This window comes from Helianthus annuus, chromosome 13 (assembly GCF_002127325.2).
Source record: "Helianthus annuus cultivar XRQ/B chromosome 13, HanXRQr2.0-SUNRISE, whole genome shotgun sequence".
NCBI classification, from domain to species: Eukaryota; Viridiplantae; Streptophyta; class Magnoliopsida; order Asterales; family Asteraceae; genus Helianthus; species Helianthus annuus.
The window spans coordinates 153,557,999-153,584,486 of record NC_035445.2 but is presented as its reverse complement, the minus strand read 5'-3'; the positions used below and the strand labels follow the sequence as shown (position 1 = coordinate 153,584,486).

The 26,488-nt window shown below is 36.3% G+C and overlaps 2 protein-coding genes across 2 annotated transcripts; both read right to left on the bottom strand.

Annotated features, from left to right (window-relative positions):
• Nucleotides 1-438: 438 nt before the first annotated feature.
• On the bottom strand, nt 439-2,869 carry LOC110899747 (protein LATERAL ROOT PRIMORDIUM 1). Its single transcript, XM_022146636.2, has 2 exons — nt 2,010-2,869; nt 439-903 (listed from the first exon to the last, which is right to left on the bottom strand). The coding sequence occupies exons 1-2, from the start codon at nt 2,437-2,439 to the stop codon at nt 581-583; spliced, it is 753 nt and encodes a 250-aa protein (XP_022002328.1). The 5' UTR covers nt 2,440-2,869; the 3' UTR covers nt 439-580.
• Nucleotides 2,870-5,738: 2,869 nt separating this feature from the next.
• Nucleotides 5,739-6,521, bottom strand: LOC118485899 (uncharacterized mitochondrial protein AtMg00810-like). Its single transcript, XM_035982413.1, has one exon. The coding sequence runs from the start codon at nt 6,519-6,521 to the stop codon at nt 5,739-5,741; it is 783 nt and encodes a 260-aa protein (XP_035838306.1).
• Between the last annotated feature and the right edge of the window lie 19,967 nt (nt 6,522-26,488).

Sequence of the window (26,488 nt, the reverse complement as noted above, 5' to 3'; positions counted from 1 at the left end):
ACGACGTATATAGACACACTAGGGTAGATATGAAAGAGAGAGGCGAACGGCGAGAATGTAGTGAGGAGAGAGATGAAGAAAATTCCATGTCCACACAGGCACGAAAATGAGGGGAATATATATGTGAGAGGGGAGGAGAGAGTGGCCGTCTCTGAAGCTTCGAGTTACGTGAAGGAGTGATGATGGTCGCTAGTCGTATGGTGTGACGCGGATGCTATTACTTACTTTTATCATGATAACAGTACATGTATATAGTAAGAATGTTCTCAATAGTTTTACACATCATTGATAGAAACCACTCACCCACATCAAAATAGATTGTGCCAACACATATCAACATAGTATACCAAACCCAACATTTAACGTGTTTTGGGCATCGGCCCTACCGCAAAAATTGCGGGGCGTTTGCATAAAACATGCACACAGGAAACCCGGAGCTAATAAAAATTTGATTGGACAACAAATAGTATCACTTAAATAGTACAAACTGACCGAACCCATTTCAAAAATTGATTCCATAACATTTTGGGGTTATAATAGAACCCAACAAAACAAAAGATACCGACAATTAATAATGGTGTCAATCAAGCAATCCGCCACCGGAGGAACCGTACACCACCGGTGACTCCGGTGGTGGCTGTGTACTTAAAGAGCCACCCACATGCTGTCCTTCGCCACCGCCACCACCGCCTAGATGCAATTCAGACAAATTTGGAACATGGGTTTGGTCTCTTGGCTCAACTCCTTGATCATAGAGAAAACCCTTAAACACATGACCACTAATTACTACACATGCTTGGTAAGCATATTCGTCGGCTTCGTCTTCTACCGTCGTTACCCTCACACACTTGAACACCGCCGGAGCACGCACTTGACCCGGCAATGATTTCATAAAGCTTGCATCTACGAGCATTAAAAAGAAATTGTCATTGCACCAAAAGATAAAACATTTTGGATATATAACAACCATATTGTTTTGTTACTTTTATGGACAAATCTAGTATATAGGGTGATCCTAGTTTTTTTTTTTTACTTTTTTTTATATATATGTAACATGTATTACGATTTCTTTATCGACTCCCAACTTTTTTGAATGCCTAACCCAGAGTCTTTTAAAGTTACATAGGAAAAATTAATAGATAAATGTTGCATTTGAAAAAACAAAAAGTGAAAAAAAAAAAAACATGAGTATCGAATTTGATTAACTATATCGGTTATTCTTTCAAAACAGTCGTTGAACGATATATTACCTCAAACCCCTTATTATAGACTAGTCGATAAAAAAAGTTACGGAGTATATTAATTTCAAAACACTCATTGAACGGTATATTACCTTTTCTTAATCGACATCGATGTTTAAAAACCCGGTTTTTAAATCATACCGGGTTGGAGGTTGGACTCTAATTCAACCGGATTGTGACTGGATTTCTAGTTAACTCTATATTTCCATAATATACAAACTCGTCTAAAAATAAACCAACCTCAATTAGAATTTACGTAACTGATCATAGTTTTATATATAAAACAACTATTTTCTTGTAAAATATTAAGCATTTTTGGAGCATTTTTATTATTTATAAACAATATTATATTGGAGGAGGTGGGTAATAGTCTCAAGAGTGATGAATATTGGAATGGAACGCTTTAGTTTAATTAACAAAAACATGGAAGGTCAATATTACCTTAGTATCATATTTTATTAAAATTAAAAATCAAAATCTTAGATAATGCAAACTGGTTCAATGTTTTGAACTGGAAGTACCAGATTTACCGTCGATACATAAGACATACCCCGTATTCGAGTTTAATTACCGGCCTTTACCGTACCGGGCTTGTGTCCAGTATCGGATTATACCGGTAAACATTGGTCAATAATATTACCTCAAAAACCTTAATATAGACTGGTCGATAAGAAAAAAAGTTATATTAATTATGTGACTCAAGCCTAAGAGAAAAATCTGACATTGAGTTAACAAACATCCAAGCACTCAAAAACCGATACTACTTACCTTGGTGATGACTAGAACTAGTGTCGAAGCTTCTTGGAGGTGTGGTATTTGAAGTTGAAGTGTGTGATGGGGTGGGGGTATGAGAAGTGAGCCGTGGTTTCTTCAAGCCGGAGGTAGAAACTGATGAACCCGCTCCTGGAAAGCCGGTGGACGTGATAGGGCGACGTTCGCGACGACGAGCGGCAGGTACCCACGTGCTTTTCACGTGAGTTTCACAATCATAACCTTTACTTTTACAGCAAGTTCTACACCTCCGATGGGTACAATCTTTCTTAGCTTGGTTCCCACAGTCTTGACAATTCAGAGTAGACCCTGAGGGTAACACCGAAATACCACCGCCCCCGCTGCTAAAACCATGACTAGTCACAACGGCGGCAGTGGAAACCGTGGTGTTGAGAGAGTGAGCATGCGGATGATAAAACATCCCCATTTCATGTGGAGTGCCATAACTTATCTGGCGACCAGATGATGCTGACCAGAACTCCGTTGTCCCGCCCCCATGACCAACCACGGGGGCGGGGGCAGCATGATAGCCCAAAGAGAGGTCCTGGTCAGCAGCCCTACCACCAGAAGAAGGGCTAGCCACCCAGTCTATAAATGCACCAGAATGATCAGAAGACAACCTAGTACCCCTACTAGAAGCCACAATTAAAAATATTTAATTATGGTAAATTAAATTCTTGCAATTATTATGTTCTCAGCAAAACTGTATTCCACAAACCCTTTTTAACACAAGAAACAAAACTAACATCTGTGAAGTTCACAGATGGTATATATTACGAGATTGCAGTGAGGTTAGAATATCAGTAAGATCTTAGAAGATCATGTATTCATTGGTTTGTGGATTTTATGGGAAAGTGAGGGGAGTTTGGTGGGTTGGGGTTGATTCTCTCTCCAATAATCGAAGGTTGTGTAAGGAATTGAAGACTTTGTTCTCTAGTTTTTGTAGTTATGTGAGTGGGACGACCCCACATTGTTCTTTGGACGTAATACTGTAAACGTACTATAAAGTTTGAAAGCTTCTGTCACAAACTTAAAACATGCTATGGTACTAAACCCCAAACTCATTCAAGTTGGACGTTTTTGTTGAGTTTATAAAGGGGTAGGGGCGCCTATCACTCACCACTCACTCATCACTTACAACATCCAATCAATTTCTGTCATGTTATGGAGCATTATTCTATCACTAGTGATGGATTTTAGTGGAAATGTTCATCACTTACCATACACTATCAAAATCATTCAAAAAAAACTGAATTGCATCATCAACTTCTTCACGCCTGAAGATCTCAGCGCGTTATATGTTCCACGCATTGTTGAGATGACCGGCGGTGGTGTGCGTGATGGTTCCACGCATGGTGGAGATGCCATCACGTGACGACACCTCGTCCCCCTAATAGGGTATAACTGAGTAGATGAGCTACCGGTTGCGGTTTATTAAACTCAAACCATTAAGTTTAAACGAGTTTAAGTTTAAGCTCAAGTGTAAAAATAAGCTCTTTTAATAAATGAGCCTAAAGTTTATATAAAAAGGTTGAAAAGGCTTGTGAGATTGTAGGAGATTAACATCTATATGATATAATACGTCTTATTTAATATAGGGTGAGTTTATTGTAAAAAACAAGTTTTATGTAAGAATGATAAGAAGTGTTTTAGACCACCTAATGTGAGTTTTTCATTTTGATTTGCCTCAGGATTTTGAATTCAAATCGTTGGTTGTCTAGATCTAGATTTTAATGGTTGAGATAAAAATGAAAAATTTGTAATCTTTGTTTTAATTTTTTTTTTTTTTTTTTTTTTGACGAATTTGACTTCAATAAAGATAATGGTGTTTTCTTCATGAAAATAAATAAACCACCTCACAAAACAAAGAATACTATCATCAAAACTCCAAAAAAAAATATGCAAGTTTCCTTTTTCATTGAAGATAATAAATGAAGATTTAAAATTCGGATTGTTTTATAAAACAATCGATCAACCCTCTTCTTCATTGTGTTTTAACGGAGGTTCCTGAAAGTTCATCAAATTCAAGTTATGGTGTATTAAAACATCTGGAAACATTGTATTGTGATTCAAATTGTGGTGTTTTAATATTTGAAAGGAATGTATTTTACGATTCAAGTTAAGTCATGGTGTTTTAACATCTGGAATAGCAATACAATCAATTCCAGATTGTGTTAAAACACCATGATGACTTGAATAACAAATATAATCATTCAAGATGTTAAAACACTATAACTTTATTACGATTCAAGTCATGATGTTTTTGGAATCTGTATGATGTTTTATACTTGCAAAATAACAAAAGGTTGAAACATTGTATTGTGATTTAAGTCATGGTGTTGTAACATTTAGAATAACAATACAATCATTCCCAAATGTTGTTAAAACACCATGACTTGAATAGCAAAATACAATCATTCTAAATGTTAAAACACCATAACTGTATCGTCTTACACCATTGAGTAATCCATAATGAACTCCATTGCCACAAACGCAGAGTAAAAATATTATCACCATGTAGTAGAAAAAAAGAAATTATTATGGTGAGAATGATTCTGGAGATTAGACCGGTTATAATATGTAAGAAACATAATTAACAAACTATGAATTAGCAACAAATGCATATAGTGTTGTACTCAATGCATTGGGCGTTTTTCAAGTTGTTATTAGACTTTTAACCCAAATCTATTTAACTTTTTTAATTTTAATCCAAAAGTTCTTATCTTTTAAAATTTAACCTCACAACTACTTTACTTTCAACTTTGTCCCCATACTTTTCATATTTCACTGGTTTTTTGTTTTACGTTTCGTTTTAAATTTTACGAGTTAACGCGGCGTAACATGCGTGAGTTACGCTTCGTACTAGATTTTGTGAGTTAACTCAACGTGCGTGTATGGTTCAACGTTTTTACGTCATCTACTTTTTTCCGATTTGAGAGGTTTGTTACAACGCGTTGGTCCTAAATCGGATTAATTATTATTTTCTACGTTTTTACGTCATCTACTTTTGTTGCATTAACATGTCGTAACTTTAGTATTGGTCATCACTGGTAGTGGTGTGGCATTGCTGCTATTCGGCACGGTTTTACGCAACAGGCAGTATATCTAGTCAGAAAATATTTTCTATCCTAAATTGTCAAAAAAATGGTTACTAAAGATTCTATCCCCAAATTGAATTATATTGGAAATTGCATTGATACCCTTAATATCTACTTTTAATAATTGCCACGTGTCGTGTACCATCCCGAAGATTTCCGTCCAACTATGCGACGACACGTGTCCAATCCTCCAACTAATCCTGACTATGTGGATGGAGGAAGGACCCACACTATAAGTTCACTGAAACGTGTCCTGTATCTCTGACTGATCCCGACTCTAGGAAGGAGAGGGACTATTATTGTGTGTTAGCTGAAACGCGTCCCAGATGTCCAACTAATCCCCACTGTGCGGAAGGATAGGGATTCATATTGCGTATACCGATAACTGGTTTAACCAAGGCGTCAAATGTTCAAATATTGCATTCTGGAAGTCCTTACGGACCGCAAAGCATATTGGCTTACAGTCCGTAAGGTATTTAAATTGTTGCGCGTCAGGAGGTCTTATGGACCGCAAGGCATATTGGCTTACGGTCCGTAAAGATGTTGTGCTGAAACTGTATTACACTGCCTTAGGTCCTTACGGACCGTTAGGCTTTGAGGCTTACGGTCCGTAATGGACCTGCAGACATCAGGAAGCAGCTCGCTGCTGTTGTTGCTGTTCTGCGACACTGAAGATTGGTGTAGCAGCTTTTTGTTCCTGTCCAAGCTCTATTAGAATTTTCCTTAGCCAAGTAGCCTGACAAACTGCAGCAGCAATGGCAGCAATGTATTCAGCCTCCATCATTGAAAGCGCCACAACTTCTTGTTTCTTTAAGCACCATGAGACAACACCAGACCCAATCGAGAACAAATTTGCTGATGTACTCTTTCTATTTTCCACATAACTCGCCCAATCACTATCGGTGTACCCATTGGGATTAACACATCCTGTTTTCCCATACCAAAGACCAAGATCAATGAAACCAGCAACATACCTCATTACCATTTTAGCTGCTCCCAAGTGAATTATAGAAGGTTTGTGCATAAACCTTGAAATGACCCCCACGGCATGCGCAATATCGGGACGAGAATGAGCCAAGTAAATGAGACCACCTACTAGACTTCTAAACTGATATTCATCTGCAGCCGCTCCTCCATCTTCCAGTTGTAACTTTTCACTAACATTCATCAGAGTGGTAGCAATTTTACACTTACTCATACTAAACCGATTTAACAAATCACGAGCATACTTCTGCTCACCAACGAATGTACTATCTTTTCTTTGAGTTTCCTCCAGGGCAAGAAAATAGTTTTGCTGTCTAATATCTATCATCTCGAATTCATTCACCATCTTTTGTCTAAATTCTACAAGTAGTTTCTCCGACGAACTAGTGTACCCAATATCGTCCACATACAAACATACCACAATCATATCACTTGTTCCGCTTCCTTTTACATACAAAGTGGGTTTACTTTGACTTTGTTTATAACCATTTGAACTAAATAGCCATCTATCCTGCTGTACCACGCTCTCGGCGCCTGTTTTAAGTCGTACAAGGCTTTATGCAACTTAAACACTATATTTTCTTGCCCTTCGATTTCAAAACAAGGTGGTTGCACAACATACACTTCCTCCTTTAGCACACCATTTAAAAATGCAGACTTAACATCAAACTGATACGCAATCCATCCTTTTTGAGCTGCTAAAGCAAGGACTACTCAAATCATTTCAAATCTAGCCACCGGATCGTCTATGTCCCCTGCCACGACCACGCATACCGCTTCTTCCACGTCCTCTTGTGAAGAGTTGATTGTCAACTTCACAAGCCAGAAACACACGTTCGTCTTCACCCTTTTCAAAACTGCGATTAACCCTTGCCTCGTGGGATTGCAATGACCCCATCAATTGATTGAATGTGAGCGTTGACTGATCTTTAGATTCTTCTATTGTCGTGACCACATGATCCAACCTTGTGGTCAAACTTCGAAGGACCTCTTCAATTACTGTTTGATCCGTGACATCTTTGCCATAAGCACGTCTTGGATTAACAACCTTCATAACAGTAGACAAGAAATCAGCCACACTTTCTTCATCTTTCATCTATAGTGTCTCGAACTCTCTCTGAAGCCCTTGCAACTTAACCGCCTTCACCTTGGAATCTCATTGGTACTCCGTTTGTAGCACATTCCATGCCATCTCTGCGGTTGTTGATGCTGCAATTCTTGAGAAAACACTGACATGAACCGCCTGCAGAATGAGTGCTAGTGCACGAGCATCCTTCTTCACATTCTCTTTCAGTCGTGTTGCATCTTTATCCTCTTGATCGAATCCTATAGACACCAGTTCCCACAGTTCTTGGGAACGTAACACAGTTTCTAATCGTATGCTCTAGTACTCATACCCTTCTCCCTTAGACACAGGGAGAAGAGGTTGATTGCCACTGTTGTTTGTTGATGCTGCCATGATACTACACACTAAGATTTTTAACGTAAACTCGCTGGCTCCGATACCACAATGTTAACAGAGGAGATATCAAAGCATATGAACTCGTTACTTTATTCGATGATCAAGACTGCTTAAATAGCAGAGATTACAACGTTCAAAAGACTCCTTCAACAAATAAACTACGGAACAGACTCACAAACCCTTAAGACTCGGTAAAACATAACAACCTAAGTTTACCACATGTTAAAAACGTGATAATAAAAACTAACGACTAATTTTGAATTATTTCTAACAATTTATATCGTTTAAACTTTGTATATTTTATGCCTTTTCTAATTACAACAAATTACTTCACAGTGAAATACAAATTAACTAAAAAGTTTACTTTCCATAGTTAACGGTTGTGTGTTCCAATATCTTAGAAGTATAGTGTCGTGTTTCTAACTAAATATATCACAGTGCTAAATTTAAAAACTAAATACTATTCATTTTCTTATGCAATACAGATTGTTTTAAATGAAATAAGGGAAAAAATGCTATATGAAAGACGATTAAAATATAAATCAACATCTTTTGAGCCTTGATGCATATTTTGGTTTCTTCAAATTTTCAACATTATTTATCCTCTACTACGATTTGAAAGAAAGACTGGTTTATTAATTGACTTATAGGGGTAATTGGTTACCTTAGATGAAAGAATCAAATTCAAACGACTGAATTGACTTAGAGAGGTCATTCGTTAGGCTTTCCAAAAGGTTTTTTTTTCAGAAAAACAAAGTCTCAAAAATATTTAAAAAAATCACTTGTTCCAGTTAAAAAAATGAAAAATAAAAAAAATGTCAGATGCAAAAATTTATATTAGGTGTAAAAAAAATTTTAAATCGACGTAAACAATTTTTACTTCAGGCGTAAGTACTGACTCGACAATTTTTTTTTGTTATTGTTTTTACATACGTGTTTATAACATTTTCATCTACGTTTGTGCAAAAAAAATGGTGACCCAACTCGCATGCGAAGTAGGAGTTCTCATAGTTCTCACAACTCTTGCTGGTTCTTAATTGAACCGAATCCTATATATATATATATATATATATGTACGTATATATATATACGTATATATATATACGAATATATATATATATACGTATATATGTGTATATATATATATACATATAGGGCAAGGTATTGAAAACCCACTTGAGTTGAATAAACCCTGAAAACCCAATAACAACCATTGATTATGATGCATGGATGGCTAAGATTAATTTTGGGATATGTGTTGCTTTTTCTCTCAATATTTAAATATATATGATGTACTTGAAGGGTAAAATGGGAAAAGTCTAATTGCATGTGTCAGATTTTTTATTTCTTTTGATGTAATTCTGCTTTTTTCATTTTTATATAAATCAGATCTTTTGTTTCTTTTTTATATACATCTGTATTTGTATTACATAAAAATGTAACATACATTTTATAGTTATCAATTTATGCCACATTTGTAATAGCACACTTTATTTCTATAACATAAATATTACACAGAAACGTAACATATAATTTTTACATGATTAAATGCACTTTATTTTCTGTAAGGACATTATTTCTGTAACACAAAAAAATGTAACTGGCGCTTTGTTTTTACAACGATCTGGGAAAAATGTAACAACACACTTTATTTTTACAACAGTCTAAAAAGTGTAACAATCCACTTTATTTTCAGTAGCGTGCATTATTTATGTAACTCGAAAAAATGTGACATGCATTTTTTCTTCGATTGTTACATTTCGTAACTATGTTCAACATCAAACATCTTTTGAATCATCTTCAACATCTGAAACATCATTTTCAAATTGTTTTGGTTGGTACAGATTTGAAACAAATTTTACACAAAAAATTGATGCAATCAATAATAAAAACAAAAAACCCATAAAACAAAAACTAAAAAACCTCTATCTTCTTGAACAAAAAAAATTGCAGATCCACAAAACACAACGAAAATGCAGACTAAAAAAGTGTAGATTTGCAAACAAAGCTAAAAAAACATACTTATTCACCTTCTTGAACAAGATCTGAAACAAATTTTACACAAAAGAAATTGATGCAATCAATAATAAAAACAACATTCTAAAAAAGTGTAACAACAGACTTTATTTTCAGTAACGTGCATTATTTATGTAACACGAAAAAATGTAATATGCATTTTTTTAATTATCAATTTATGCCAGAAACACAATACACTTTATTTTCAGTAACGTGCATTATTTATGTAACACAAAAATATGTAACATGCATTTTTTAATTATCAAAAATTGCAGATCCACAAAACACAACAAAAATGCAGACTAAAAAGTGTAGATTTGCAAACAAAGCTGAAAAAAAACATACTTATTCACCTTCTTGAACAAGATCTGAAACAAATTTTACACAAAAAATTGATACAATCAATAATAAAAACAACAAACCCTTAAAACAAGAACTTAAAATCCTCCATCTTCTTGAATAAAAAAAATAGCAGATCCACAAACCACAACAAAAATTCAGACTAAAAAAGTGTAGATTTGCAAACAAAGCTGAAAGAAAACATACTTATTCACCTTCTTTAACATGATTTTCGAACAAACCCCTTCAGCCTCCTCGAAAACGTAAAAAAATGTGAAATTTCACCGGATCTTTCCCTGGTTTCAAACAAAAACTTCAGCCTTCTCTTCGACATCTTCTTGGTGCACGATTTTCTTCAAAATAAACCAAAGAGGATCCGTCTTCATGGGGTTTGAAAAGAAACATGATGGATCCAGATCTAGATCTTGACGGGTTTAAAAGAAACATGATAGATCCAGATCTAGATGACGGTCTAGATCTAGATCTAGATGGCGTCTACATGGATCTAATGCTCATCAGTTTCTCCGATTTTATTTTTGTTCTTGTTTTCTCTATATTGGAACAAGAGAGAGAGAGAGAGAGAGAGAGAGAGAAGTGTGCTAGAGAAGAGAGATGAAGGAGGAAATGAGATATGGTGAGTTTTAAAAAGATTTGGTGAGATTTAATTGTAGAGAGAGAAAATGACTGTCACACTTTCTGCCATCATGCAAAATGACATATATACCCCTCACTTATCAATGTCGCAGATGTGACGTGGCTGAATCCTAGCCACATATGTGGGTTTCTTGGGTTTTCTCAACTGGAGTGAGTTTTCTCATTATAATTAGCCTATACACATATATATATATACATATATATATATATATATATATATTTACTAGCAGGGTGTCTGCGCGTTACACCACACAGATCTCACTTTGCATTGTGGTTGGTAGTTTTCTTATTCTTATAGTATTTGTTGTAGCATTATTGTGGTAGATATGCGCGATATGCGAAGTCATGCGTTAGTCCATTTCATTGTGGAGTGCATGATTCGGTCGGTTTAGTTATTATATCTTGAAACGAAGTCATCGGTTAGTCTATTTTATTAACCAATCAATTTCCGGTTAACTGGTTCTGTTTATTCGGTTAGATTGATCGTTTTTTATTCGGTTTGTTTAATTTCAGTTAATAGCAATAACCAATCTTTGGATAAAACTTTTATTTAGAAATACATGAATTTCTGTTGTAAATACATGAAATAGATGTGTAAATATATAAAATAAAAATATAAATACATGAAATGGAGGTATAAAATACATAAACTAGAGGTATAACAACTAGAAATATATAAAAATATAAATAATCGGTTTGGTTCGGTTAAATTTTGGTTAAACGATGCTACAAAAAACTGATAACCGGTTTTTGGTTAATTCACTTTTCAACTAATTGGTTTTAGTTAATTTAGTTTTTGTTTCATTTCAGTTCGGTTTCATATGTTTTCGTTTAAGGATTCAATTATTGCTCACTCTTAGACACTGTTAATTACGTAACATACCAATTTTTTAAATTAAAAAACTACAGCTATACCATACTCAAATTAAAGAGAATAAAGTACTTGTTTTTTTGGCAATTTTCTTAAAATAATATTAACGTATGAAGAAGTTATGGCTGTTTAAAATTCATGAGTGTTGTTAGTTTTTTTATAAGATGGTAAAATGTAAATACTAACTTTTTTTCATATTACATTACAATTACATTACATTACAATCACATTACATTACATTACATTACAATCTATTAATGCATAAATGTTGTGAATAGTAACTTAACGATGACTTAACGGCGTTTGGATAATTTGCTTTTTTAGTTTGACACGTGTTTGTGGCCTATCACTACAAAAAAAAGTCCATTTAGTGGCACACACTTTTAGTGGCATTTAGCTTTTGTACCATTTATTTAGATTTTAGTGGCACTTTACGTGTGCCACCTTAGCTTAGCACACGTTATTAGTGGCATTTAGACCTTATGCCACTAATTTAGATTTTTAATGATACTTTCCATATGCCACTAAAATAAAATGTTTGATAACTTTTAATGGTACTTTACATATGCCACTATTTCCTAAGTGCTTCTAAATTCTAAAATCTTCTCTTAACCTTCTTAAAACACTTTAATAAAATGTGTCTTGAAATATTTTCCCTCCTACATCTCCCTCCAATATTATTTTTTCAATCATGTTTCACCAAAATTTATATTTTATATTACTCTATATAAACAATTTGCGTCGCTTCTTCTGAACAGCCACTACTAGAATATCTATTTTTCTGGGCGCTTAGAAAACTTATTTTTGGCATCTAGGACCCAAAAGCGCTCAAAATCTATTTGTGTAATTATAGGAAATCAAGAACCACCCAATTTTAAAAGAATAACGCCCAAAAAGTGTATATTTCTAGGCGTTTTAGAGGAGGGCCCAAAAAGACATCTTTCTGGGCGTATTAGGTATCCCACCCGGAACCCTTTGTTTTTTCTCCACTAAACTACCAAATTTTCCAGCTAACAATTTCAAATCTAGGGATGTCAAAAATACTCGAGCCCGACGGATATACTCGAAACCCGACACAAATAGGACGAGTTAACCTGATACCCGACGGGTATTGGGCCGAGTATGGGATTAGATTTAAAATTTTTCATGGGTATGGGTAGGGTATGGGATTAGGTGATACCCGACCAGATTACCCGAAACCATATACCCGTTTAGTCGAACTATATACCCGGATCTTTTAATTTGTATTTTTATTTTCCATTAACCGTTGTCTATTAGTATTTTTATTTTTGTATGTTCATAATGTGAAAAAATAAATTTTCTTTTAGTATACGTATTTGATAATATTATTTTTATGTTGTATGTTGTAAAGTATATACATATAGTGTATAAGTACTATAAAGTTATTAATTTATGATAAAATTATATTCTGTAATGTAATTTTTTAATTTATAATTGTTGTTGTATAAATAAAATACATAATAATTGTAATAGTAAAAGAAATGTATTTTAGAAACCCCAACATATATCTTTTAACAAATTAATGGGTATACCCGATATCCACGTGTATACCCGATATCCGACGGGTAATTACCCGACAAATACCCGACGGGTATTGCGTCGGGTATGAGACACATTTTTACTAGCGGGTATGGATATGGGATTACTAATACCCAACCCGAACCCGATCCATTTCCATCCTTATTCAAATCCCTCTCAAATTTTCCCCTAATTATTAATTCCCTCCCAAAATTTTGAACTCCCTCTCAAAATTTGCCCTAACTATATCTCAGATCTCCGCCATAACAAACCCAAATTTTCCCAAATTCCTTCTCAAAATGAAAATGGTGAGACTTTCAGCCGATTTGATACGGAAAAGCCCTCACTTCTTCAACGCTCTTCGCGAACGTGAACTCGATCTTCGAGGTTTTCATCCTTAAATCCTCTTTCACTTTTCACTGTAACCTATACTTTATTCAAATATACATATATCAGGATTAACCTCCATAGCCGAATTCTCTAAGCAATACATGAAGAGAAACAAGCAGCAACAAACTTAACGGAAAATTTTTAAATCCGTATTTCCTTAAACTAAATGTTAATGTAGCAGAATTGTCTTGATAAAATATGATGGGACTTACAAGTTGGTAATCAGAGCTCAAGGTTGTTAACAAAGTGTGTTCGGTTCAAGCTTGATAAACATCCGGTAAGAATTAGTTACTTTAGTAGATTTTATTAAATGTTAGAAAAAGAAATGTGAATTGACGTGCACGGGAAGAGCGTGTTAACACAGTCAAACCCGGAAAGTGCACTAAATGAGAATGGTTAAAGCAAGTTATGAACTTGGCTAAACCGAAATGAAATGTTTAACAACTGGTATACACATTTCAGTTTTAAGATGACGGAAAAAGGTAACAATGATGTGGTGCCGATAGTCACCGAACAATTGAAAGAAGTGATTTCCGAAGAGGTAGGAAAGGCAATCGAGAATAGCCTATCCGGTTTTATAGCAAGATTCAATATACGGTGCTTTCAGTAGTTGAAGAGCGGATTAAGAGGTTGGAAGAAAATGCCAACCTAGCAAAGGAAAAATCCGGAGAACGAAAAGGTTGCTCCTACAAAGAGTTCATGGCTTGTAAACCGCCAGTCTACAATGGGGAGGTTGATCCGATAATATGCCAACGATGGCTAAGTGATATCGAGGGGGTGTTTGAAAGAACCCACTGCGACACGAATGACTTCGTAGCTTACGATATGGGTCAATTTAGAGGTTAAGCAAAGGATTGGTGGGATAATAAGAAAAAGGAGATTGGGAATGAAGCGGCGAGGGGGATGACATGGGACGAGTTTAAGGCACCATTCCTTAAACACCACAGTCCCAAGGCGGTCATCAACAGAATCAAGGAGGAATTTATCCAGTTAAGGCAAAAGGGTGAATCTATTGATAAGATTACGAGTATCTTTCTCGATAAACTAAGATTTTGTGACGAGTTAGTGACGACCGAAGAGCAGAAAATATATTACTACTACAATATGTTGAGTGCCGAATATCGGGAGTTCATGACTCCCTCAAAATATGAGACTCTCACCGAGATCATAAATACTGCTCGGGAAAAAGAGATTGAGCTGAAAAGCAAGTCGAGCGGAGTAAACGGAGAGCACAAATTGTTAATCCAAGCCCTACAAAGAAGGCACAAACAACGGAGTCGTCTAAGAAACAGGAAGCAAAAGGCGGGTCGCCGAGTTATAAGGTGTGCGGAAAGGGGCACAAGGGCGAATGTCGGTTCAAAGATAAGCCATGCCCTATATGCGGGAAGACAGGGCACACGGCTTCGCTATGCCCTGGAAAAGTTTCAATTTGTTATAAATGCTACCAGCCGGGCCACAAGAAATCTGAGTGCCCAGACTTAGTCGAAAAGAAAGATGTCAAGGGTTCGCAAGCAGAAACTCAAAAGGCAAAGGCCAGGTCTTTCCAGCTAACCGTGGCTGAGGCGAAGATAGAACCCGATGTGGTCTCATGTATATTTACCATAAATTCAATTCCCGCACGTGTGTTATTTGATACTTGTGCGAATAAATCCTTTATTTCACATGGATTTATTCGACATCCTTCATTTTTATTAACCAAGTTACCTACGCCTTTAGAAGTAGAAATAGGTGATAACAAAAGCTTCATTGTGTGTGACGTGTGTCAAGATTATAAGTTGAATATGATGGTGAAGAATACTCAATAGACATGATCCCAATGTCAATAGGAGAATTTCAAATAGTGGTCGGGATGGATTGGTGATCCTGACATTATGCGAAGGTCGTGTGCTTCCGTAAGGAGATAAAACTGACGTCTCTAAGCGGAAAACACATTACCATTTACGGTGAAAAAGGGGGTAATCCCATTATGTGTTCAATGCTAAAAGCTCACAAGCTTATGAGACAAGGATGTAGAGCATTTATGATAGACGCAAATGAACCGGAGAAGGGATCGCCGAAGGTTGAAGACGTATCGGTGGTGCGCGAGTATGAAGATGTGTTTCCGAAAGATTTATCGGGAATACCGCCTGAACGAGAGGTGGAATTCGGGATCGAAATGATCCCTGGTGCAAAACCTGTAGCCAAAGCGCCATATTGGCTTGCACCATCGGAACTACAGGAGTTGATGTCCCAGATTCAAGACCTGCTTGACAAAGGGTTTATTAGGTCGAGTGTGTCTCTATTGGGCGCACCGGTACTGTTTGTGAAGAAAAAGTACGGGAGTATGCGAATGTGTATCGATTACCGGGAGTTAAACAAACTCACGGTGAAAAATCGATATACGCTCCCGAGAATTGATGATCTATTTGACCAACTACAAGGTGCGAGTTGGTTCTCCAAGATTGACCTCAGATCGGGATATCATCAGTTGAAGGTCAAGGAGGAGGATGTACCGAAGACGGCCTTCCGTACACGGTACGGACATTACGAGTTCCTCGTGATGTCCTTCGGGTTGACCAATGCACCCGCAACTTTCATTGACCTCATGAACCGGGTTTGCAAACTGATGTTGGATAAGTCGGTGATAGTGTTCATCGATGACATCTTGGTGTATTCAAAGAATGAAGCTGAACTCGCGAGTCATTTACGCGAAGTGTTAGAGACGCTTAAAAGAATTTTCGAAAGGTGCCTTCTGGTTACGAGAAGTGCAATTTCTCGGGCACATCATTAGTGCGGACGGGGTGTTAGTAGACCCGTCAAAAATAGAAGCGGTGACGAAATGGAACCCTCCTAGAAATCCTTCAGAAATCAGAAGCTTTTTGGGGGTTGCGGGATATTATACGAGATTCATACAAGATTTCTCCAAGATTTCTTCGTCGTTAACCAAATTAACTCGTAAGGAGGAAAAGTTCATATGGGGCGATGATCAAGAAAAGAGCGTTCCAAACGCTTAAGGAAAAATTGACCCACGCTCCGGTATTAACTCTGCCGGACGGAGTCGATGACATGGTGGTTTACTTGGATGCGTCACATTCGGGTCTCGGCTGCGTTTTAATGCAAAGAGGCAAAGTTATAGCTTATGCTTCAAGGCAACTGAAGGTGCACGAAAAGAAATACCCTACGCATGACCTTGAATTAGCGGTTGTGGTATTTGTGCTAAAAATATGGAGGCATTATTTATACGGGGTGAAATGCACTATATTCACCGACCACAAGAGTTTAAAGTATTTCTTGGATCAGAAGGAGTTGAACATGAAACAGAGGCGATGGTTGGAAACAGTAAAAGATTATGACTGTGATATACATTACCATCCCGGGAAAGCCAATGTAGTGGCGGACGCGTTAAGCCGAAAGGCAGATTATGCTCCTATACGAGTGCGATCGATGCAGCTTATAGTGGCATCGGGCTTGCTCAAACAACTCCGAAAAGCTCAAGTTGAAGCGATGAAAGAGGAAAATTGGAAGAAAGAAAGAATAGTTAGCCAATTGAAAGAATTGGTGGATGGAAACAACGGGTTAAAGACTCGTTTTGGAAGAATATGGGTTCCAAGTTCATTTGGAGTCAAGACGCTTTTACTTGACGAAGCTCACAAATCCCATTATTCTATTCACCCGGGGGCGACCAAGATGTATAATGAGTTAAAGCAAAATTATTGTTGGCCCGGAATGAAAAGAGACGTAGTGAAGTACGTGGAAAAATGCTTGACGTGTCTACAAGTCAAAGCAGAGCACCAAAAGCCATACGGCAAACTGCAACCATTGGACATCCTAGTTTGGAAATGGGAGCAAATCACAATGGACCTATTCCGATACGTGAGACGTATACGTCTGAAAAGATGTCAGAAGTATACACTAACGAGATAGTAGCACGCCACGGAGTACCGGTATCCATCGTGTCTGATAGGGATACCCGGTTTACTTCGAATAATTGCGCGATTTCCAAGAACAGATGGGAACAAAATTGTTTATTAGCACTGCGTACCATCCTCAAACGGATGGACAAAGCGAAAGAACAATACAGACATTAGAAGATATGCTTCGGGCATGTATTATCGAATTCGAAGGTAGTTGGGATATTTATCTACCGTTGGTCGAATTCTCGTATAATAATCGTTATCACGCAAGTATTAGTATGGTGCCATATGAGATGCTCTACGGGAGGAAGTGTCGAACCCAGTGTGTTGGGGCGAAGTGGGACCACGTGAAATCGCACATAAAGAAATAGTTCGAGCCACAAATGAGAAAATTGATATGGTTCGGGCTCATCTAAAAGCGGCTCAAGACAGGAAAAAGTCGTATGCTGATAAGAGACGGAGACCGATCGAATTTCAAATTGGTGACAAAGTTATGCTTAAAGTATCTCCGTGGAAGGGGGTTATTCGGTTCAGAAAAAGGGGAAAGTTAAGCCCGAGGTTTATTGGCCATTTAGAATCATTGAACGGGTTGGTAAGGTTTCATACCGTCTCGACCTACCCGAGGAATTGAGTGGAATTCATATCACGTTCCACGTATCACATCTCCAAAAGTGTTTAGCCGAAGAGACGCCTTATATCCCCTACGACGACATCGAAGTGGATAATAGCCTTAATTACGCGGTGAGGCCGATTGAAATCCTAGATCGAAAGGTTAAAAGTTTACGAAACAAGAAAATTAACCAAGTAAAGGTCAAATGGGAGCATAGAAAGGGTTTGAATACTACATGTGAATCCGAAGAGGAGATGCAACTACTCCACCCTACATTATTCGGTACGTACTCTAGTTTCGGGGACGAAACCCTTTTAAGGGGGGTAGACTTGTAACAACCCGAAAATATAAAACTTTATATTTTGAAGTGTAAAATAAACGAAAATAAACTAACTAGGAATAAATAACCTAGTTAGTCACAAGTCAAGTGATAACAAAGAAATTTGGTTAAAGCATTTAGAATTAAACGTGACAATAGTTGGAGGACCAAAGGTGTTAAAATGGAAACTAGTTTTAATAAAACAATAAATAAAAAAAATCCAAACACACACTGATGTGTGTGTCTGGATCGAACAAGCACATGGGCGACCAAGGCACCCCCACAAAATCCTAGTTCCTACTATTTCCATCAAATTGAAAGCTCAAATCTGTTCCAAATCGAAATCTAAGCACAAATTCCTGATCACCTCGTTGAAGGGATCATAAGGTATGCTAAATTTCATCGTTTAGTTCCATCTCGAATTCTTGATGATTTGTGAAATCGAAATTGGAACTTGATTATTTGATGTTTAGATGAAGTTTGTAATGAAAACATGTCTAGGAATGAATCCTAGTTGATAACTTGCTGAAATTGTGTTCAAATTATAAAATTCATGATAATCCATTTATAGGTTTAATGGGTTTTGTAGAAATAGGATGAACACAAGAATTGTGACTACCAAAAGTGGTGTCACTTAATTACTAGGAGATGATTCTGATATTAGTATGCATGCTTGACGTAATAGAATTGAAATGCATGTTAATAATTGGCAAAAATGACAAGTGGTGAACTTGATTTTAATTATGTAAAATTTAAACCAGTTAAGTGTTCGTTAAAATGCCCAAGTGAAAAATAAAATGTTGAAAATTGGACAAAAACGCGTGTTTGATTTATAGGGCAAATTATGGGTTAAAAACTTATAAAAAGGGTTCTAAGACGGTTGTGAATTGAACTCTTTAGGCAAGGAATCCGGATCGTCAAGTGGACAAGCCGGTGGAGATACTCGTTTGAAAGGGGCACTTTAAAGGTACGTAACTATTAGTTCCGTTACTTAGTACAAAAAATGTTTAGTATATCTTGTTAATAATATTGTAGTGTGATAAGGATGTTTGATGTATCATTGAAGTGACGAAGTTCACTCGATAAATCAAACGGGTCAAATTGAATAACTTGTATATGTATAGTAAGCCATAGAAGTGACGAAGTTCACTCGGCAAACCAAACGGACTTGAAATGAATGGTTAAGGCATGATTGAAATAAACGATACGAATTGAAAAGAGTGGTTAGAACCGTTCGACATATCCTAGAAATGGGTCAATACAATGGTCGGAATAAGTCTTAGTTTGTCATCGAAGTGAAGGTTTTCACTTGACAACTAAACGGGTCAAAACTATGCTTTTAAAACGACAATGTATGTAGAGACTTGAAAGCCTCATAAGATGCTAGTGATAGAATGTGATATGCCAAGGGATTGGATACACCAAGTTGATTTTATGAACCCTTGATATTGGGTCAAATGATTAGAAATCACTTGCAAAATTTGCATAAAGCGGTATGCTTGAAATATAGAAAAACGAGCATGAAATTCAAGTGTGTGCGTAAAACCATGTAATGGTGATGATACGCAAAAGTTGACAAGCCTGGGGAATGGTAATTAAGTTTAGAAATCAATGTAATTGAATGATGAAAATATGTCACATCACAAACGGGTCGAATAATCAAAACATAGATTTATGAACTATTCGTTTATAAACCGGGTTTCGATGTACGTAATTTGAATGGTTGGATCCGTATTTTTATTACGTGCACATAGGAAAAAAAATCGACTAAAACGGACATGTAGGTAAAAAGCTATGTGCATTAGAAGTTGATATTTTGGAAAAATAGGTGCTGGGAAAAAATGCAAGATTTAAACCTGCACCCGCTGGAAAACAGTCTCCCCCGTGGCATGCGAAAGAGAACGTTTACCCTGGCGCGACACGTGGGCCGCTCGCAGTCCACGAAAGATTGAGTGGAGTCTGTCGCGTGGCGCGACAGACCAAAATTCTAAAATTTTATTTTTGTTTTCATTGTTTGGCATTAGAACTTGATTACACGTGTTATTATGTCATCAAAACTAACATTTGAGATGGTTTTGATGTTAGGTGATGTAGAAGTTATCTCGGATGCCGATCAAGCTTATAGCAAGAACCGAACACCATAATTTTTGAAGCTTCCGCGAACTATGTCTTTTGTTTAGTTTAACATGGATCATGTAACACTTTAAGCTACATTATGTTTGTCTTAACTAGTAAGGATGTAAAAGTCCTAGATACTTTATTTAAGTAGGAACTTTAAACTTAACGGAAAATTTTTAAATCCGTATTTCCTTAAACTAAATGTTAATGTAGCAGAATTGTCTTGATAAAACATGATAGGTCTTACAGTTTCCAGAGAGAGGAACAGAGCGAGATGGTTGTTTTGTTGATGTTGCCGGTGAGTTTCGGCCGTACACAGCGCAATTCTTATATGTCTTTTTTACCATGGCATCCGACCATGTTGCCTGCAGTTGTTTGCTTGTCTATCGATCTTGTTGGCTTTTTTGGATGCCCACTGTCGGCTGATTGTTGTTTTGGTTACGTTTTCGGTTGTATTTTGGTGCCTTAAAAGCCCAAGGAATGAATGCGAGATGTTGGGTTATTAGAGAGAGGGAAGATAAAGAGAGGTGGGAGATGAGAAGAGAGGGAAAGAAAACCAACGTGTTTGATTAGTTGTTTGAAACCGCCTTTGCTACCCACTTTTCCGGGGGCAGTTTGCCGTAAACGGTGGCCAGAGACCCATAGATGGTAATTGTAATAATAGTAACTGGATTTCCTTTATTAAAAACCGATACACCTGCTAAGAACTAGCTTTATTGAATTGAAATAATAATAATTAGAAGTGTGCAAAAAACCGAATTAACCGACCCATAACCAAATTAACCGAAAAAACCGAACCATACCAAAAACCAGTGGGTCGGTTAATTTTCTTCTAAAAACCGAAAGTAGCGAGTCGGTTATGGTTATGAATGTTTCCATTGCTACCAACTTTTCTGGGGGTAGTTTGCCGTAAATGGTAGCAAGGGACCCAATGGTTCTCCTGTCACTCACTTGTTCTCTAATGCATGTGTAATAGTGTGTGTGGTATAAGAGTTCAAATACCTGTTGGTTTTGCGAAACCATAGATGTAATTGTAATAATAGTAACTGGATTTCCTTTAACAAAAACACATACACCTGCGAACGACCAGCTTTATTGAATTGAAATAATAATAATTCGAAGGGTGCAAAAAACTGAATTAACCGACCCATAACCAAATTAACTGTAAAAACCGAACCGAAAAAATGAACCATACCAAAAACCAGTTGGTCGGTTAATTGTTGTTCTCAAAATCGAAAGTAGTGGGTCGGTTATGGTTATGAATGTTTCCATACCCAACATAACCGAATCGAAGCGACGTATATTAAACTCTTTGTCGGATTTAGGATTTTCACCGTTTTTTAAATATTTCATATTTTTTGGTTGAATGTTTTTAGTATTTATGAGTTATTTCATATCATGTTGGTTAAATGTTTATTTGAATTTGTGGAATCTATCATATCACTTTGTTTTAACATTCGGTATTAATTTATAGATTATATATATTTTTACTACTATGTAATATACTAATATATAGAACTATGCAATAACAATTTATTCTATGTTTTTTTTAAAGTGAACTATTTTTAGCTATGCCAAAAATTCAAGGTTAACCACCCATAAACGACCCGCTATAACCTTCAAAACCGATTAACCAAAACCGCCATAATCGATAGGTTATGGTTATAATTATCCAATAACTGACATCACGGTTATGGTTATGATATGTGTAACTTATTTGTAGAATATTAATAACTAGAATTACCACCCTCCGCAATGCGACGGGATTCGTTAGTTATATATCATATTAGATGAAAATCAAATGTTTCTAACATGACCATGAACCTGTGTGTAAAACATAGAAAAGAATAATTAAGTTAGAAACTATTGAATTATAAGTGAAAAATCAAACTAATCAATGGGTTTAAATTACCAAACAATGAAATTTTAGACTTAAATTGCCAAAGATTGAAACTTTAGGGTTAGAAAGGAAAAACCCATTTTTTTTAAAACTCCCAAAACCAATGGTACAACTACCCTATACACATACATGTTGGTTATTTATAGTTTATTAGGGTGTGAAATTGTGTAATAAACAAGAGATACCGTGAAATCCAAAACCAAATCAAAATATTTACATATAATATTAGTTAAAAAATTGTTGTGCTTAAAAGATGATAATTTAATAAGTTGGTTTTAAATATATATATATATATATATATATATATATATATATATATATATATATCGGTAACTTTAGACTTTAGTTCCTTTCATATCATTTAACGATTTAGAGCTTTATGAGCAATGAATAGAAAGAAATGGCTAAGACAAATAAGCGTAATACAGTTGTGCCCAATGGACTCCAGGGAAGCTATAGTTTCATCTGCACCTTATTTGTCGCAACCCCCGACCCCTGCCCCGGGAGGCAGGCGGTCGTGAGCTCGCAGAGCTGGTGGTATTGGTGTTTATTAATTTGACAGCGGAAATTTCATGAGGACCGTAGTTAGGACATAGTTTATCAGAGTAAAATACCACACTTTTATAATTAATAAATATATGGGAAAAACCCAAGTTTTTATTACAAACATGTTTTTAGGGATAAACCCTAATTTTTTGAAATAAAACTTCTTCTTTATTTAGGTAACTTTTATAACCAATTTTCCAAACCTTTAGTGCTCTCCAGCTGGCTTCTAATTGGCTTTCACATTTTGTTACCTTAAACGCGTTTAAAAACATTTTATCAATAAGAAATACTGGCGAGTGAATCCCAGTTTAATCAAAACAAGTTTTATCATTTTCCAGCATTGAGGACAACCTGCAATTACGTTTGTTTATATCTACTTTAATTAACATACACGGTGCTGTCAGTCCTGACTTGTGGTAATGTTACTACTCACAGTGTAATAACAAGTTATGTATACAAAATCCCAACATACCGATGATAATTGTAGATTTACAAATACTCAATCACTGTGAATTGTAAATTAAAACATTTGAGGTTTTGTAAAAACAGTTCACGAAAAGTTTTACCAAAAGAGGATTAACTCACATTGTTAATTTAGGTATTTCCTAGTGACTTCTTGGTTATAATCTATTAAATTAAACAATGCACACGCGTTCGTATAATAACCCAAATTTACATTATCTATACCCTCCCCCCGAGACAGAACTTGAACGACTGAGTCGGGCAGAGCATAGACATGCGTTACGAAGCTCTAGATCAATCAGGCAGAGTAACTAATACGTATCCGGGGTTATAATACTTACAACGAGGCAGAGCTTCGCTAATTTAGTGGGCATTATGCCCGAGAATTCTTTTTTAATATTCAGAATTTGAGAGAGATTCGAAAGTTGTGAACGATTTCAACTTAAGTCGATCTCCTCTATTTATAGGGCCTGATCGTCACTTCCTCGCGCCCCGCGAGAGATGAAGACAGGGTCTTCGCGCCCCGCGAGCTAGGCTGGCTAGGGCCTAGCCTTGGCCAGTCACAAGCTAGCTTCACCACGCAATGGGCCATGTGGCATCACGAGAGTCCGCCTGGTGGCACTTGGTCGCGGCCCACGACAGCATAGCTCAAGGGAGTCGCGCCCCGCGAGCGCCCCATAATTCTTTTTTTATTTGATTTTTGTTAAATTAAATGTATTTTAGGCCCATTTTTCGCATACGGGGTGTATTTTAGGACATATAGGGATGTTTTAAGGATTTTAGGAGAGTTGTTATATTATTGATACCGTAATGAACAAAGGACAGTGTATGGGTGTGATAAGAAAGGGGTTTTGTGTAATTTTAAGTTCACACTTTTAGGTTTGCTATTTTATGCTTTATTCCACCAGTCGCGCGTTTTTTGTGTAATTTTATGTTCACACTTTTAGGTTTGCGATTTAATGCTTTGTTCGGTCGGCGCAACGCACGGTTGGCGAAAACCTAGCTTGGTTCAAAATGGGGGAATTAAATTGTTACTAAAATTAGGGGTTTAAAGTATACCTAGTGTTTGAAAGACTAATTATCCTTAATTTTGGGTTCTAATTTATGAGTTAAACTAATAAAAGTTCTTAACTTTTAGGTATTCTAAAATGCAATGCATCAGTGAACATAGGCACAGACATTGTTAATTACATAGCATGTTAATTTATTTAAATAAAAAAAAATACAATAATACTATACTTAAACTAAAGAGAATAAAATATCTGTTTTTATGGTATAATTTTATTATTATTATTTTCCAAAAAAGCATTCATGTATGTGAAAATTACAGCCATTGAAAAATTGTGATGGAAAAGTTGACTTACAAGTCAATAATATCTTTAAAGAGTAAATTACAATATTTGTCCTTTATATTTGTCCCAAATTTCAGGCGATGTCCTTTACCTTTAAAATTGATGACTTTTGTACTTAATGTTTGAAAATGTTGCACGCTATGTCCTTTAGGGCAAACCCAGTTATAATTTTCAGTTAAGTTATGTCATGTGCACTGCACATGAGGGTAGATGGTCATTTCACCTCCCCACTTGTCTTTCCCCCCGCCCCCCCTTTTAATACCCTAATTTACTTTATCTTCAACCTCATACTCATCTGAACCATCATCCCCTTCATCTTCAGTTTGGATCAATCACTCAAGAACAAGAATCATAATATGAACCATCATCCCCTTCATCTTCAGTTGCACCGATGTAAATGATTGCACTGATATACATCGATTGTTGTAGATCATTCATACAACTGCACTTCGATTGCGGTTATGATTGCGGTTAATTATTCATATGATTGCACCCATCTAAATTGATATTGTTACACTGATATACATCTATTGCAGCTAACTATCCAAACAATTGCATTATTGTAATTTGATTGCCGTTAATGATTCATGTGGTTGCATTGATATATGTTGATTACTGTAAATTATTCATACAATAATTAGATTGACATTAAAAATTCATAAGATTGCACTGATATACTTAGTTATCAAACAATTGCACTGTTGTAGTTAGATTACAGTTAATTATTCATACGAATCACACTTATATATGTCGATATACGTTGAGTGCAAATGTTCATCAAGATTATGATTTTTGTTCTTGAGTGATTGATCCAAACTGAAGATGAAGGGGATGATGGTTCAGATGAGTATGAAGGTTGAAGATGAAGTAAATTAGGGTATTAAAAGGGGGGAAAGACAAGTAGGGAGGTGAAATGACTATACTTGTCACACCCCCAAATTACCACCAAGGGAATACCCCGCTAGACGTGTGACATACCAATACGATTCACTAATAAAGTTAAACCAATCACAAGTTTCTAAATAAAAACCATCAATTATTAATGAAAAGTACCATCAATAAGTTTAAATGAAAACCAACATGTTTACTGGAAGCAAATAAAAGAAATCATAGTTTAACTATTTCAAAACCAACGTGTCATATCAATAATTCCAACACATGTATCCATCCAGTTCGACCCATGACCACTCCAGCTACACCAGACAGCAAGTTCCAAAATCCAAGACATCTAACGACGTGCGAGCATGCAACAAGTGTATCAGACAACGCTGGTGAGTTCATAGTTTTAAGAAAATGTTAGTTACCAAGTGTTTAGTTCAGTTCATTGATGATAACGTTGATAATAACTCGAGTACCATACAAGATGGCTACCAGATTGTTTTGCCCGTCCCCACTGCCCCTATCTAAGAAATGGTCATGATTTAAGGTCATTAGTTCACGCCCGTCCTCTCAGGTATGGTTTGAGATTGCCAAGCAAAATAGCGCTATCAACTAACACCCCGTTACCTCTCAGGTAACTATTCGGTATAAGATGGGACTTAAAATGATAGGAAAGAGTGTATTATCTAACATTCCGGTTTTAACCAAGAGATGTATTCCTCTCAGGAATACCAAGTGAATTACCTAAGACCCATTCCTACCAGGAATACCCAATTGATTGTCCCAACCACCGGGACGCATGCTCAAGAGATGAATTCACCTTAGATTGCTCAGTAAAACTAATTACTTGTTTTATCGTTAGACACCCCAAACCCTAGTATGGTTCCAATGATAGTCAGTTTCGTTTACATAGAATTCACTTATTCATTGTATATACTCCACAAGTTGTAAGCAAGTATGGCACACATTATCACATAAGTTATCACGAGCATTCGGGTTATATGTATCTTCACAATACAAACTCATATATCATAATGACACACA